General features: G+C 40.2%; 1 protein-coding gene across 1 annotated transcript in view; it reads right to left on the bottom strand.

Annotated features, from left to right (window-relative positions):
- COL6A5 (collagen type VI alpha 5 chain) overlaps positions 1-15,596 on the bottom strand; it is an 85,956-nt gene extending 70,360 nt beyond the window's left edge. Inside the window, exons 1-4 of the mRNA XM_054595727.1 lie at positions 15,530-15,596; positions 13,455-14,054; positions 8,275-8,907; positions 2,834-3,394 (exon numbers count right to left, since the gene is read on the bottom strand). Of these exons, the coding sequence (XP_054451702.1) occupies positions 2,834-3,394; positions 8,275-8,907; positions 13,455-14,054; positions 15,530-15,596 (1,861 nt within the window). The remainder of the gene's footprint in view (positions 1-2,833; positions 3,395-8,274; positions 8,908-13,454; positions 14,055-15,529) is intronic.
- Positions 15,597-17,161: the final 1,565 nt, after the last annotated feature.

Here is a 17,161-nt window from a genome sequence, read left to right as displayed (position 1 = left end):
AGAAACACTATAAATCAATATTAGAAATTGAAGTGAGCCCTGGCTGGTGTGGCTCAGTGGATTGAATGCTGGCCAGTGAACCCAAGGTTCACTGGTTCCGTTCCCAGTCAGGGTGCATGCCCGAGTTGTGGGCCAGGTCCCCGGTAGAGGGTGTGCGACAGGCAACCACACATTGATGTGTCTCTCCCTCTCTTTCTCCCTCCCTCCCCCAATCTCTAAAAATAAATAAATAAAATCTTTTAGAAAAAAAGAAAGCAATTGGGGTGAAAAGTTTTTACTAGAGGTAAGTGCATTAGTAAGCACATACCCAGTCAGTATGGATTTTTTTTTATTTATACAAAAATTTATAGATACCCTGATGGAAATTGGTATATCTGTGTATATATATAAGTATATATATATATATATATATATATATATATATATATATGCACACACACATACATGCACATGGAAGACTGATTTCTATAAGCCATAGAAAAAGACAGTGTTATTAATTCATAGTACAGATACTGATGTGTGTATAAACATATATACAATGTATTGTCTTTAGCATGTATTTTAGTCTCATCACTTTTGTCTATCTCTTAACATTGCCATTCTCTTACCACCCCCTCTCTCAACACTCAGCGTCTATGCCATACTATTTGAAAATGAACAATTAGCATCAGCCATAGAAGAACGAAAAGATGCTAACAATTTTTTCAGTCACTTGCATTGTATATGACTCCACAAGAAATTATAACCATCATTTGAGACCCAAGCCTCCTTGGGGCCATCTTGAAAGTCACAAACAGGGAGGTAGATGAAGACGTTTGTGGCCTTGGCAAAGCCCTACTGTTGTGAAGTATGGAAGGATCTCTTGCTACTTTCTAACAAGTAGACATTTAGTCCTTGAATCTATTTGTAACATAGACTATTTCTTTTTCTCTAATATCTGTTCTGCTCTTCTATGGCAATAAAGTTTCAGCTAAGTATATGGTTGCCCAGGTAAAGATGATATTCTCCAGCCTTTCTTGGAGCTAGAGTGATCCTGTAACTAGGCGTGGGCCAACAGAGATAGGCAAAGGTCTTAACAAGAAAACAGTTAAGTGTGGTGGTCTCCCCTGGCCCTTTCTCCCTTTTCACAAATGCAAGGTCATGAGAACTTGGACTTCACTTTCACCTAAAGATGGAAGTTATGTAATGAGTATTGAACAGCCTCTCTACGAGACCTGGACTGCTTACTTTGGACAACTGTGCAAGAAAAAAATAATATTCTGTGTTGTGTAGTTTGGGGTCTTTTTGTTACAGCCTCTTCACCTGCTCCCTAACCAATACACTGTGTCTCACTCCATCCACATCTGCTCTGAGACTAGTGAGTGTTTTTCTAGGCCCTTGGGCTTTGACCCCTTAGTTTTTGTGCTTCTCTGTCTGCTATCTTATGGCTCATTTCCTTGTCTGCTGCTTGTTTCCTCCTTCAGGTGTGCCAGTGTTCAGGCACATGAACTGCAACTGCCTGACCTGCAAGAGATGTACTGCAGCTCCTCAGATTGGTCCAGAACCTTTTCCCTTGAGAAGTCTTGAGATACAATCTACTTTACGTTTCCTGAAATCCTTTTACTTCTCTTGACATCAACCCCCAAAACACTAGGGGCCTTTTAATCTTGTACTCTAAGACCGAACTCTGTCCATAATATTACTGCCCATAACAGAAAAATCAGTGAACAGAATTTTGATTTAGGATATTGTTATGAATGCTACTTATTTGCTTATGCATTTACTTTTGATTTGAGTAACTCAGAAAACATTGCAACACAGTTTTCACTTTTGTGAGTTCAAGTAAGTGAAAATTCTTTTCCTTTCCTCATTTGTGAACACCTTAACCAACTTCTGCAATAGCTAACTTTTATGTGGCACTTACTATGTGCCAGGTTCTCCTGTAAGTGTTCCACATGCATAATTACCTTTAAGCTTCATAATAAGGCTACACACAAGGGACTAAGGCAAGTAGACAGTAAGTAAACTATTCCAGGGCCACAACTAAGTAATAAAGCTGGGATCTGAACTTGAAGTCTTTCATTCCAGCATCCCTTCTCCTATGCTTCTCAGTAGACAATATTTTCATGTGCTAATACTAGCAATAAACCATACCATCTTTAGTTAGTAAGTGGCCATTATTAAGATAAATAATAATCAGGTATAGGAATTTGAAGATTTGTTCTTCCTAATTTCTGTTACTTAATTGGTAGCCTGAACAAAAATGCAAGTATGTGTTATAAATAAGAATAAATAATAATTGTTACACATATACTAGGCTATGCATTCATAATAGAGAAATAATTGTTGGTGTGTATTACGTGAAACCTATAAGAATTCTCTAGTGCAGGTGTTATCCTCATAGAGGAGGAAGTCCGAAGCTCTAGTAGAAAAATGAGTGGAAACCTAATCTACCTAAAGCCAGAGCCCATTTTCTTTCCATTGTATTCATCTGTCTCAGTTAGCACATGTGCCTGCACACACATACACACACACACACACACGCACACACACACAGAGAACAGAGTCTCTTACACACCACAGCAACAGTTTTTGTCACGGCTACAACATTCCTAGTAACCTTCCTACTTCTGATTTTCAAGATGGCCCCAGGGCTGCTGTCTATAACAGAAAGTGTCTCCAATCTTGGCAACTGGTTTAAAGTAAGGGGCTGAAACCTTCCAAGGTGATAAGAGAAGTTAGCAAAGCATTAACCAGACAATTTGTCACATCACCCCATGTCTCAGCCTGACTATCAGTCTGCCTAAAGCAACTAATGAAGCACAGAAAATAACGCCTTTTTTGTTTTGCTTACCTTTTTCAGTGCAGATGGTCTGAACAACTTCATTTTTGATGCTTTCTAAAAAATCAAAGTTCTGCCCAAACTTAACCCTTTCTTCTTTTCCAGCAATTTGTAGCAGTTGTGTTTTGTTAGCCTGTCCAATGCCAATGGCATGAATGGTGATTTGTTCAGCCCTTATTCTCTCAGCAGGTTCCAGGACGCTGTCCTCAGACATCCCATCAGTCAGCACAATGAGGTGACAGGGAATCTCGCTTGACCTCTGCGTCCTCCCCTTCCTTATAATTGGCAGAATGAAATCCAGGGCTGCCCCAGTAGTAGTTCCGCCTCCGAGTTGATGAATGTTTAAAACAGCCTGTCTTAAGTTCACATAATTAGTATAAACATTGATATCAAATTCCACTCGATTCTCACGTGAATATTGCACAGCCCCAACTCGGACTTCGTCTGGGCCAATGTTAAACATGTCTATTACCCCCAACATAAATTTCTTGATTTCATCAAAGTCCTGCATCCTGATACTGCCTGAGCCATCAATGAGGAAATAGAAATCGGCCTCTTTTGTAGCCACACAGCCTGCAAAAAAAAAAAAAAAAAAGGAAAATAAAAAAATGAAAGTGACTTCGTCATTAATTATAGAGAATCTGGAGAGAAATTTGCAAGCAGGTTTGTAAAAAACATGAGACTTTGAAGGTTATAAAGAATGTGGACACTTCAGGTTGGCCCAGAGCCTGTACATTTCATCGAGCTCATTCGTGCCCATTTTCTCCTTTGAAATTTGCAACAACCTTGTGAGGAAACTGAAACAGAGTGAGGCCCCGTGGTTTTCCTAAGGATAAGAACACACAACCAGTAATTAAAGAGCAAGAATCAGACTCCCAAATCTCTAGGCTGTAAATCAAATAGTTTTTCTAGTACTGACACCTGCCTTTTCAGACAGTTACGCCTTATCATTTCTTGAGAAACAGGGTGGGACAGAGGACCTCCTGTTCTTACTTCCCCAATAACCAACCTCCTCTTTCCAGAGCAACTAGGACAATATATTTAAAACTAGAATCACATCATATTGTATTTCTATTTAAATGACTTATCATTGCATTTAGAATTTAAAAATAAAAAACTGGCCTGAGCTTTTTCCCTGCTTTCCTCTCTGACCCTATTTCCAGCAATTCTTCATCTTACTGCGCTCCAGCCACGCTGGACTTCTTTCTAGGCTTTGAATGTGCCACAGGGCTTTTGCACTTGCCCTCCTCTCTTCCTGGAATATTCTTCCCCCCAAAGGTTCACATGGCTGGTTCCTTCTCATCTTGTCATAGATGCACCCACTCAGATCCTGTTCCTCGAGAAGATCTTCTCCTCTCTAGCTAAAGCACATCGATCATTGTCTCTCCTGTTACCCTATTTTCTTTATGATACCCAGTACTTTCTGAAATGTTCTTACTCTCTTGTTCATGAACACAGCCTGTTTTCTGCCACAGAGCATCAGCTCCATCAAGGCAGAGATTTGCCTAGCTCTCTGCTTCTGCCCAGCAGGCCTGGTACATCACAAGATTTCAACAAAAATTTTTAAATGGAAGCATTCTCAATGTACCTTCCTTTGTTGAGAGCAGATTCTATGAAAAAGTGCTTTAACTTTCTTTATAGACTGTTTACAACTCTATCTAGTCATTCATTGCAATCAGATGGGAGGAAGAGCATACTTTTAAAATTTAAGTTATTTATGCAATTATCTGAGGCAGTAGGTGAAAAGATCTTTAAAACACAAGACAACTTCGTCATTTCAGAAATATTTTCTTTCTTGACAGCTTTTTGGGAATTTAAAGCTATTAACAATACTTCAAGCTCTTAAGGAGTTGGTCCTTAAGAAATCAGAAATACTGGAAACATTGTAAGTTTGACCTTGAGAATTAAACTATGAAATCAACACACAAAGCATCAGGGCAAAGATAAGCAATTATTTGCAAAACACAGATTTGATCCCAGGCCATCAAAACTTGATGACAACCAGAATTAATTGTTTTATATACCTGATAAAGAAGGACTAGGTGTTTTTCAGAAACAAGACAGTGGTGCCCATCAATGAAGGAGAGTAAAATGCGAGCCACAGTGAGAGCAGGGCTGTCCCATCCACAAGCCACTAGTCATATGTTGCTATCAAAATGTAAACTTAAATTGAAACTATTTTACAATTAAATAAAATGTAAACATCAGCTCTTCAGTCACACTGGCTACATTTCAGATGCTAAACCACCCCATGTGGCTAGTGGCTATCATATTGGACAGTGTAATTATGGAACATTTCCATCATCATGTTCAACTGGACAGTGTTGAAGAAGAATGTATCCCTGGACCCCAGGAGTTAGACACAGTTATACAGAGAGGTAGATAGGGATATATAGTTATATTAAGAGATAGAGATAGAGATCTATATATTTGATTTCAGAATAGAGTCACCCATTGAATTGGATGCCACCAGACATTTTAGTGATAAAAGTAAATCCGTTGTTGTGATCTTGCAACCTCTGACAGTCTTGATTACAATTCAGCTTCTCACCTGGCATGTCTACAGGGAGAGGATGTACCTCTCCAAGGACAGGAACATCCAGGCCCCTGAGCATTGATAGTTTTCACTATAAAGATATTTATCATTCTTTTTCTCCACATGGGTCCTTTGGTTTTGCTAGTGTGAGTTTCCTCTTGATTTAATGGAGTTCTACTTAATAGAGTGAATATTACTGTATGCCAGAGGTAGTAGATATAGCAGTAACTAAGTCAATACAGACTGCTTCTCTGGGTTTGACCATTATGAAATTATAAAGTTATAATTCACCCTCTTAGTCCAAGGCAAATTCACTAAAAGCAGTGGTTTTCAAACACTGTAGTCACGAGTTCATTGGGGAGCTTATTAAAATGCAGAGAGCCCAGAACCTACCCTCAGAGACTGATTCATTAGTGTAGGTAGGACTTGGGCCACTACATTATTTACAAGCTTGTTGGGAAACTCTGATAAATTTATAGCAGATACTGTCGGTGTTCTGCCTGTAACCCCTCAAATTCTTTACCATTTTCACACACACTGGTTTCCAGTGCTTTTGTTCCAACAGCTAGCACCAATGTCTGTTTGTGGGTAGGCTGCTCTTGGCACCTGAACTAGAAGTGTCTGGAAATTTACATTCCCCCATGTGTGCTGGGATATAAATTCTCTAGCTACATGGCCCCCGACTGGGACAACCCTACAGCTACACCAACCTTGCCTCTAGCATGGTCCCATGAAATTGACCCTCTCTGGAGCCCTGCTTATCATCCTTCCTTCCTGCTCCCACTTCCACACTTCCCTACCAATCTCCAGTTTTTCCTGGGTATATTTTCTAATGTATGAGTTTCACATAAATTTTTATTTGGTTTCTGAGGAACCCAGTCTAAGTCAGGTACTGATATTAAGAGTCACTAAATTAATAAGAAGTCACCCACTGAGGTTTTATAAAAGATAGTCATCCCCTTGGATGGCCGTGGCCCTAGGCTTGGTCCCATATCTTCCCATGTAGAAATTCTATAACAACAATAATCATTTTTGCCACATCATTTTGTCCCTGAGACCACACTACACATTCCTCCTATGCCCCAATGGTTGGTACTAGACCGAGGTGGCTGTCACTCTGAGGGTGTCCCCTGCGTATCACTCAGGAGGCAATCTTGTTTCTTGCTGCTGCCTTGTAATGTGTACATGCCAGAGGAAATCCTAGGCCAGTCCGGATGCATTCCTTAAGCCTTCAGCAGTCTGGTCTAAGTTTAAATTAGCTTTTAATATCATTGGAAGGTTATAATTATTTTCCACTTGAATGCTGCCAAATCTCAGTTCCAATTGTTTGGAAGCATTTTGTCTGCAGAGTAAATGTGTGAAGACTGCAGATATCCCAGAACTAAATAAAATCAAAGTCACGTCGAGTATCTCTCGGCACGTACCTTTGGAAAGAGCTCGGTAAAACTATAGCAGATTCATAAAGCATCTTAACTAGAATACCCTTCACTAGAATGATGGAAGGAAAAAATTAAAAAGATTAAAAAGCAAGAAAATAATCATGGTTGTGCATAAGGATGAAACCTACAAGACTTTTGTAAGAGCAAAACACCAGCAATGGCCTATGTATATAATCCAACAATTTAGGATATGTTAAACAAATTATGTTATATCCATATGATGGAATAGTATTCCCGACTTTAAAAAAGTGTTGAAAAAGAATATTTAAGGAACGGTACAAAACTACACGACATAGGTTGATAGGAAGGTGGATAAGGCAGATAATAGTCATTATTTCCAATATCCATTCTCTCCTTCTTCTAAACTAATTGGACTCCCAATTTTTACCTAGGTAAAAATTTTACCTTGACTGCCCCAAATGAAGGCTGCATTTTTAGGCTTCCATTTTTATATCTGAAAGTGACATGTGACGAAGTTCTGGCCAATGGAATGTAAACAGAAATGGTATATGTCATTTCTGAGACTACTCTTGAAGAAAAGGAAGTAGAAGGCTGCCTTTCCCTTACTTTCAATTTTCTGGCTTGCTGAGTGTGAATGTGATGCTTGGGCAGTTAACCTGGACTACAATCCTGGGAATAAAGGCCACCAATAGCCCCCCCCCAAAAAAAGGGAGAGAGAGAGACAGGGTGCCTGACACTATGGTGTACCACACCAGCTCAGTCTGCTTACCTCCAGACTTATTTATGAAACAGAAAACTAGTTTTATTTTGTTTAAATTGTCGTTAATTTTGGCCCTGGTTGGGTAGCTCAGTTAGTTGGAGCATCATCCCAATATGCCGAAGTTGCAGGTTTGATCCCCTGTCAGGGCACATATAAGAAGCAACCAATAAATGCATAAATAAGTGGAACCATAAATCTCTCTTTCTCTCTTCCTCTTTCTCTCTCTAATCAATCAATAAAAATAATTTTAAAATCATTATTATTTTTTCTTTTGTTAGGCACACCAAAATGTAATTGTAACTGATATAACAACTAACCTAAAAGACAAGAGAAATAAATGTTAAGAATAGTTTTAATCTGAAAGACTGGATTACAGGCTATTTTATTTTCTTCTTTATGTTCATAAATACTATTAAACTATTTTATAATTAACCATTATAAATAAAATATAATTAAAATTATAATTAAAATTTTATAAATTGTAAATATAATTTTATATTTTAGTTTTTTTACATTTTATTGAGGTACTTACATTTACATTTACTTACATGCTAAAAAAAAATTCACCCATTGTAATCACTGAATGATTTTTTTGTAAATTTATAGTTTTGCAGCCACCACCAGAATATAGTTTCAGAACACTTTCATAACTTCTAAAGTTCCCTTATTTAATTCCAGTCAGTCCTCACTCCTGCCCCAGCCACAGACAATTACTCATGTTACCTTTATAATAGGAAAAGTATTTTTTTTAACTTACCAGTTTTGTCAATATCCACATGTTCAGCACGAGTATAAATTTGGGACCATATTTCATTCTGGATCTTTTTCAGGAAGTTCCGACTGTAAGTTTCCAAGTCTGCATAAGACTGTAGCATGGAAACTGTCTGTCTTGGAGGGTAAGACACTATTTTTTCTAACTGGGTCTTGTTAGCCCTATGGATGCCCACAGCAAGCACAGTTACGCCCTCCATACGAAGTTTCATTGCAGCATCACGCACCTCATCATCTGAGGGTCTGTGAGTGACAAGGACCGCGATCTGAGGCACTCCCTGGGCCTTTCTGCTGCCACTTGACTCTAAGAAGCCTTCTCTCCTCAGCTTCTCAATGGCAGCCCCCGCATTGGATCTCCCAGTCCGGAGAGAAAGCTTCTGGATTTGCTCCTGAAATGCAGATTGATTTGTGCTTGATTTCAGAAGAGAAATAGTCTCAGCCTCATTGCTGTAACTCATAAGTCCAAGCCGCATGCAGTTAGCGTTCACATCCAGGGAAGTGGTGATATTCTCTAGGAACCTCTGCAGGTTCCTTAGATTTTGTCTGGTTCCAACTGTCTCATCCACCAGGAACACAAGGTCAGCCAGCGAATCTTTCTCACAGGTCACAGGGGAGGGAACTATGGAGAGAGAAAAAGCATGAGAATCTGCACAAACCACCAGCACAGAGTGAGGACAATACTTTACAGATTGCCAAAAGGCATCAGTGAAAATAGAGATAGTCATGACAGATGAGGTTAGCATTGTTTTCTTTTAATAAACAAAATATATTTCATTGTTGATGGGGGGGGGGGGGTTGTGCAGGGGAAAGCCATGAGGGAAAATGAGGACAACTGTAATAGGACAACAATAACACAATAAAAAAGTAAAATAAACGAAAGATAAAAATTCCGAACAACATTTATAAGGTCATTGACTTCCGAGGCTCTGCATTGCTGTTCCCTCTCTCTGAAGAATGCTTCTTACCGATTTGCCTACTATACCCACCACCACCGTGATCTTCGTGACCACCATCACCACCACTGTGACCACTGCCACCACCACCACCTCCACCTCCACTCTACATCCCCCCTCACCATTCTCAAGCGCTGTCATACAGGGAAGAGTTAGAAATATTTCTGGCCTCAGGGAGCTCACATTCTGTGAAGAGGACAGATAACTAACATATTATTTCAGACAGTAGTAAGTACTAGCAAGGGAATAAAACAGGTGACTCAAGTGAGTTACTATGCTGGGGATGCAGCGTGGGAACTAACTTCTCTGAAACATAAAGAAGTCAGGGGAGCCCTCCCTGAGAGGATCACATTTGGATGGAGATCTCAATGAAAAGGACTCAGCCACATGTTGTTCTAGAGGAAGAGGAATTCTGGCAAACAAACAGTAGAAGGTGGGAACAAGTAAGAAGTCCAGAGTGGCTGGAGCCAGTGAGCAAGGGGAACAGTGATGAATGAGGTCAGGAAAAGGTGGGGACCAAATTGTAAGGATGTCACATGATCCTATTTAAGTCTTTTAAATGTCATCCTAGTCACTGAAGGGTAATAATGAATTCAGGAATTTCCATTAAGAAACAGCTATCTAGTCCAGGCAAGAGATAATGCTTCTTGGACAAGGATAAGAGTAGGTAAGATGAAACAAGGGTAGTTTTGACACATGAATTAGAGGTAGAACAGAGATGACTTGATGATAAATTGAATGCAAGGGTTGAGAGACAATGGGGAAGTGGTGAGAACTCCTAGTTTTTTGACCTGAACAGCTGAGCGGATGTTGATGGTGTCTTTTTCCAAGATAGGGAAGACGGTAGGAAGAACAAGTTGCAAGGAGAATTCAAGAATTCCATTTCAGACATGCTAAGCATGGGATACTCTTGCAGATGCTGGATAAACAGTTGGTTATATGAAGTTGGAATTGAGGGGAGAGTACACCACATGCACATAAAACTCCTACCCGAAGCACAGATGGAGAAAACACAACTGAGGTAAGTGTAGCCAAGAGATAAGCTCAGTGTTTCCAAAAACTACCCATTAGGGTTGGGAGTTCTAGAAACCAGATGGCATGTCTTACTTATCTCAGTCCCTACCGTACCTGGTACCAGGTGGGAGTCCAAAAATATTTGTGGAATTAAAAATAATTCTCTATAATCTGCCAATGTGCTCTGAACCCTACACAGCTGGCTTAAATACACCCTCAGAATGATTGTCCAGGTTAATGTTTATTTGTAAATTATTAATAGCAGTAAGCTCTGTGCTAAATGCCATACAAGCCACCTTACCTATATCATAAGGTAATCACTTTTATCCTCACATTATAGGTAAGGAAACTGAAGCTGAGAGGTTAAATAACCTACTCAAGGACCTGAAGGGTCAAGCCAGGGTTTGACCCAGACCTTCCTGACTCCAAAGTAAAACCCTCATACCTAACCTCTAAAGGCAAGGATAACCTTGTTGTACCATACTGCTGTGAAGTAAATTAGGAGAAGTGAAAAAAGCACATTCAGCACACAGAGCTTTTACTACAAAAGTGTAAAAGCCCTATTGTCCTGGAGAACCCAGACTAAGCAGCTGCCTACAGGGTTGGAACATCTCCTAGGTCCCCAAGATGGAGGGTACCAGGAAGGTTTTTTCTCTGGGAGAAGATGCACACATGCCACAAGAACTTACTATTTCCCCCAAGAAAGGAGGAGAGAAGGAGGAGGAGAGTGGAGGAGAAAGGACTCTCTGGCACCTCAAGGATATACTAACTGTGGCAGAGCCTTCTAGATACTCACTAAAATCCACTTCCTCTTCTTGGGTTTAGAGGTAAACCTGATTTCCTAGCCTCACTTGGAGTTAGATAGGACCATGGGACTAATGAAATCTGGCTAATGAAATATGAGTCTCTTCAAAGCTTAGCCCATAAAACCATTTTCCATCGTCCTTCTTCCTGTCCTTCAACAAGCTCTATACTAATTCCCAGGGCACCTTGCAAGTCATATTTTAACATAGAAGAGACACTACCTACCTAAGTATCTGAGTAAACAAAAGAAACACAACTGGTCACCTGGAGCACTGGCCCTAAGATACTACAAGGGAATTAAATAAGCTTCTTATTATTCAGGAACTCTATTTGTTATTAAGACCTAGCCTGGTCTAACTACAAAATCAGCCCATAACAAAGCCATGGAATTGATGAATGGTAGAGCAGGAGGGGAGTTTCAACCTCACCCCCACTCCCATGCTTTACATATTAGGATGCTGATGCAAGTCTCAGAGAGATGACATTTCTTCTCCAAGTTCACATAGCCAGCAAGTGGCATTGTGTGGTTCTTTTGACCTTGTGTTCAGGGTACTGTGTACCACACCTCATGACTTCTTTGAGTCTTAGAACTAGATAGCACCTGCTCAGAATAGCCCACCACGGCCAACTGGGCACAGAAGCAGTCAGGAAAATCCATTATGCCGGGGATTCTTTCTACGTTATTCTGGAAACATGACCAGAGCCTCTTCCCAGCACAGCACACTTACTGAAGACCACCTTTCAGCTGTACTGGCCTGTTTTACCTGCTCATCAATACCACGTGTGGAGCTTCCTGCCTCGTTTTGTCTATTCCTTACTAAGGCTTCCTGGGATCTCTTCCCAAGTGAACTATTTGTACTGAAGAGTCTTCTGTTTTGGAGTCTTCATGGAAAACTCAATTAAGACACAAAAAAAGCATTTTTCAAATGGAAGTTGTGAGTTATGGGGGCATAAGTAGTTCTCCTCTTAGCCTCAGGAATCAAGAATAAAAGTGGATGAGAAGGTTGCCTACTTTCCTGCACAAAATACAGGGATTGCCCAGGGGCTAAAAGGAAGGCAGAATTGGCAGTTCTGGTGGGTGGACATGTAGAGCTAATAGATGGCTATCTGGCCTGGGAATCAGCATTCCCCTCAAAGGGAACCAGCGACAACTGGGATAAGGTGCCGCTCTCAAGTAGCTTTGCACACACAAACATCAATATGGACGATGGTGCCTGAGAGGGCAGGTCTGTGCTGTCACTTGAGACATTCTTCATGGTGCTCAGAAAGGAAGTTTGGGAGAATTTTACATCAGGGAATATGATAGCTGAGGGCTCAAATTACATAAATGAGGTACTGAGTCAGTTCAATTTGAGCTCCTTTTAATTGGTTTCATTCGTTCATAAGCTTGTCAGAAATATTTCCAATAATTCTTCAATTCCAAGATCCCGTCTACTAAAAGAGACACTGTTATTGAATGGCAGCTATTCAGGAATTTTTTTTTAGAAAGCACAACTTAAAGACACATCCTAATATAAAAAAAAAATATTAAAATGTGTGTCTCCAATGTGAAGAATATAAGCACGAAATGACTCCGGGGCTGGGAGAAGGAGTGAGCAAACATCTGGCTTTAGCAGATCCTGATACTCATTAAGGAAAAGATAATGGTGCAGGAGGGGCTGAGCCAGTACAACATGTGTCAGGCTCAAGACTGCAGCTTCCTGCATGGCGTTACTGTACAACTGAAGGGATCCCCTTCTCTGCCTGACATCGTTCTAAGGATATTGTTCCCATTTAGTGTTACTATCTATTAATCAACAGGCATTTATTGAATATTTATTGTGTGGCTCATATTGTGCCAGGACTGTGAGGAAAAGAGAACAGATGAGGATCTTGCATCCTTACCTCTAAGACTTGCACATATTCACGCATTAAGAAATAGAACACCAGCTCATTGTCAGCACTGTGTAGGCCCAAAGAACACAGAAATAAATATAAGTTGCCAATTCTTCCTTCAAGGTGCTACCAGTTCATTGATGGGGGAGGGGGACAACCACAGAAACGGGTAATTATACAACATGGGAAGTTATCGTGTATACAAGGAACTGTGAGACCCAAAAAGAAATCTGAACAGAAAGCCTTTCAAGAGGACATGGCTGTATGATTGAGATTTAAATAATGACAGGAGCAATTCCAGCTCTAAGAAAGCTAAGGATGCGAGAGGATTCCTGCCAGATAAAATGGCACAAGCAAAAGGCAGAGGTGAGTAAGAGTAGACCGTGCTGTGTAAAAATTTCCAGTACTTCAGTCTGGCTTATTATGAAAATGAGAAGAGGAGTTGGAAGGGATGAGGGTGATGAGATGCAGGTCTGATCACATGGGGATTAGACACCACTCAACCAAAGGGCTTTCTCACCTTTTACGGCAGCGTCAACTGCTCCTTCCTTGTACTGAGCCGCATCCTTGATGATCTGCATCATGTTCTGGGAGAACGCGCTGAGGTCTCTGACCGTCCGGAGCTTGAAATGAAACTGAGCCGTGGCCATGGCCTTCAGGTTCTCCTCAGAAGCTGTCTGCAGCCCCACGGAGATGATTCTCACCCCCTCTCGCTGCAGGGCCTTGGAAGCCACTTCCACGTCATCCTCAGATTCGGCCGACGCCAGGACCACCAAAATCGGGGGAAACAGTTTCTTATCTCTCCCGTTGGCTGGTTTGGAGAAATAGACCTTGTGAGCCTCCTGGAGAGCGTTTCCTATCCGCAGGGAGCCGCCCATGAACGCGAAGTTCTTCTTGAGGTGGTTCAGCATGGGGTTCCTGCTCTTGAAGGTGTTCAGCTGGAACTCACTGTGGAGACTGTCACTGTACTGGGCCAGGGCCACGCGGTACTTGTTGGACTCTATGGGGAGACTGTTGATCATCTTGCTAATGAATGTTTTCACAAAAGGGAAGGACTTAATTCCCAGGTGATCAGAGCTGTCCACCAGGAACACAACATCTGCATACTCAGGGCCTGGGTCTATCAAAATATAATGGCAAACCCAAACACAGTAATTATTCAGCCTTTACATTTCAGACCACAGTACTCATTTGAGTCTATGTCCTAGTTAATGTTAAGGGCAATTTTAGAGTCCCAAGGAAAGTGTCTTCTGGATGTCAAACGGAAGAAACTGTATTTGTTTTTGCTAAAATGTCAGATAAAAGGACTTTAGTACGTTAGCCAATAAATTTTTCTTCCTCAACTCTATGCCAGAAAAAAAAAAATCAACATTTTTTTCTCTTTTTAGTTGTCAGACCCCAAACTCTGATTTTGTCCTAAAGAATAAACATGATACCAAGAAGTCTCCAAGTAGTCTCTGGAGAAACCACAACTTTTAAAAATAGTTGAGTAAGCAGCAGTCTTGGGTTGGAAGCTTAGAAGAAGATCTGAAACAGGGATTTGGGGGAGGGATAGATTGGGAGAAAGCACGGTAAAGGAAGCAAGAGAGGAGCAAAGCAGGATGTCTACCTGTGGCCTGATTGAAGGGGACTCTGGCGTATCAATAATACTAGAATATCAATTATACTTTGAGACAAGAGGGAAAGTTTTTTGTATTCTCCTATCATTCACATTGGCTGCAGACCATCACAGGATATTAAAGGGAAGGAGCAGGGGTTATGGACATAACCTCCTGAGTAAAGTGGCTCTGAGAAAGCTGAGTGCAATTCTCCTAAGAGAGTGGCGTACAGCTGTGAGCTCTTGCAGGCAATAAGGTAATATTCACAGCTGCTGCTGGTGTGGGGGCGAGCAGGGGAGCGGTGTACCAGCCTGATAAAAAGAGTCTGGGCCAGGGACGGCACCATCAGTGTCTACATTAGTAGTCACGGTCAGCTTACTGCACTCTCAAAATTAATGAGGTTCCGGTAAAGGTCTGACAACCTTCTTTCAAAGTAACTCAGAAATTCACCAGGAAATTCTAGGGTATCAGGAGAGTAGAAAAACCTAGCTTTGCCTCCCTCCGTCCCTCCCTTCCTCCCTTCCTTCCTTCGTTCCTCCCTTCCTTCGTTCCTCCCTTCCTCTTTCCTTCCTTCCTTCCTTCCTTCCTTCCTTCCTTCCTTCCTTCCTTCCTTCCTTCCTTCCTTCCTTCCTTCCTCTCTCTCTTTCTCTCTCTTTATTTATTAAGGCCAAGATGGAAACTGACTTACAAAACGAATGAGTTGACTCTATTCATAGGGACAGGAAACACTAGGATTTAAGCAAATCAATGAATAATGAAAGCTTTTCTAGCCAGCTGTAACACAATCCATGACTCTTACCCATGGCTTTCTTTTATCTCTTAAGAGATTAAGTTAGCTTGCTATTACATACTTCCAACTACAACTAAGTGCTACATACGTTGATTTTTTAGTAAATAAATAAATTCCTTGTTTCTCTCCATTTACTAAAAGTTTGTTGAGAGATAAAATTGTTTACTTTCCTAAACAATTAATAATAAGCATAAACTACATAGGTACCTGGGCTCTGATCAGCCAGTGTTTCAGTCCAAAGAATCAGGACGAATATAATTAGCAGGTTCTTCATTTTGTTAGTGAGGGTCTCTTGCTTTTATTCTGTAAGAAAAAAATGTTATTTACAATATGAAAAATCTCATTGTTTAATAAGAAATAACTATGAGGAAAGTTGGATTAGAACACATTACACTGTACACAAAACAAGTTATTTGTCAAGCAATGCCAAGTGTATTTAAAACATTTATCAAGCATTTGGAGTATTTGTTGAAAGTAGATAATGCTAATGTTTGCTGAATGCTTCTCACAGCTCAGATACTTTCTCAGTGCTTTACAGCTGTCATCTAATTTAATCCTCACAACAGCCTTCCAGGGAGGTATATTCACTGTAGCTCTGTGACAGTTACAAAAATATGGAGGAGTGGCTTGCTAAGTGGTAGAGCCAGGATCTTGACCCTGGCAGTGATTGCAGAGCCCACATTCTTAACCACTGTGCAAAAAGCCTTATGCAAAATCTGTGTCCTCACAAAATGTATGCAGTCCTTATTCTTTGACTTCTATTTTTATGCCAACATAGACTATTGTATATGTTCACAACTTGGCTCAGAGAAAGCCAATAGTTATCCATGTGTTTCCTTCATTGAACCCTTGTGAAAACTGTTCTCTCATTTAGGGTTATAATCAGTTTTACAAATTCCTTTAACTTCAGCATTTCTCTCCACACAGTTTGCAGTCAATCAGACAACTCCATGGGAAATTACAATCTTACAGAAATTCCATCAGGTCTCAGTTCTTTATAAAAAGGGAAATAGATCAAATGGCCCATACTAAAAAACATAGCTGCCTAAAATGAGATACCAAAGATATAGGGCTGGTTTTTACACTAGAGTTGACTTTTCCAGCAGTTCACCTAGGAAACTTTGAAGTCACCTAGGAAACACCTAGGAAACTGAGAGAATCATTGGAAGCTAGATTTGGAAGAGACCCTACAGATCATTTAGATCAAACCCTTAATTTGCTGAGGAGGATACACTAACTAGGCTTCCCAGTAGCTTGTGCCTGAATCACGTCAACAATGACTTTCAAGTCTACACTCATCATATTGTACTATAACATGAATTTTACTTATTCATTCATTTTATTGAGATATAATTCACATACTATAAATTTTACCCTTTTAAAGTATATAATTCAATGCATTTTACTATAATCACAGGATTTGTCTCCATTATCACTAATTCCAGAACATTTTCATGAACCCCAAAACAAACCCCATACCAGTTAGAGTAACTTCTCATTCTCCCCTTCCCATAGGCCCTGTTAACCAGCGATCTGCTTTCTTCTCTATGAAATTACCTATTTTGGACATTAATATAAATGAAATCATATAATATATAGCCTTTTGTGTTTGTAATCTTTCATTTAACATGTTTTTAACATTTACTCATGCGGTGACATTTACCAGTATTTCAATCCTTTTTATCACTAACATTTATTGTATGGATATATAACATTTTAAAATCTGGTTGTCAGTTGATAGACACTGAGTTTGTTTCTACTTTTTGGCTGTTATGAATAATAATGCTGCTATGAACATTCATGTGTAAGTTTTTTGTCGACATGTTTTCATTTCTCTTG

The sequence above is a fragment of the Pteronotus mesoamericanus genome, unplaced genomic scaffold, assembly GCF_021234165.1.
Source record: "Pteronotus mesoamericanus isolate MK-2021 breed Mesoamerican mustached bat unplaced genomic scaffold, CSHL_Meso_final scaffold_54, whole genome shotgun sequence".
NCBI lineage: Eukaryota > Metazoa > Chordata > Mammalia > Chiroptera > Mormoopidae > Pteronotus > Pteronotus mesoamericanus.
The sequence above is the reverse complement of the archived record's forward strand: the minus strand, read 5'-3'. Positions and strand labels throughout refer to the sequence as shown.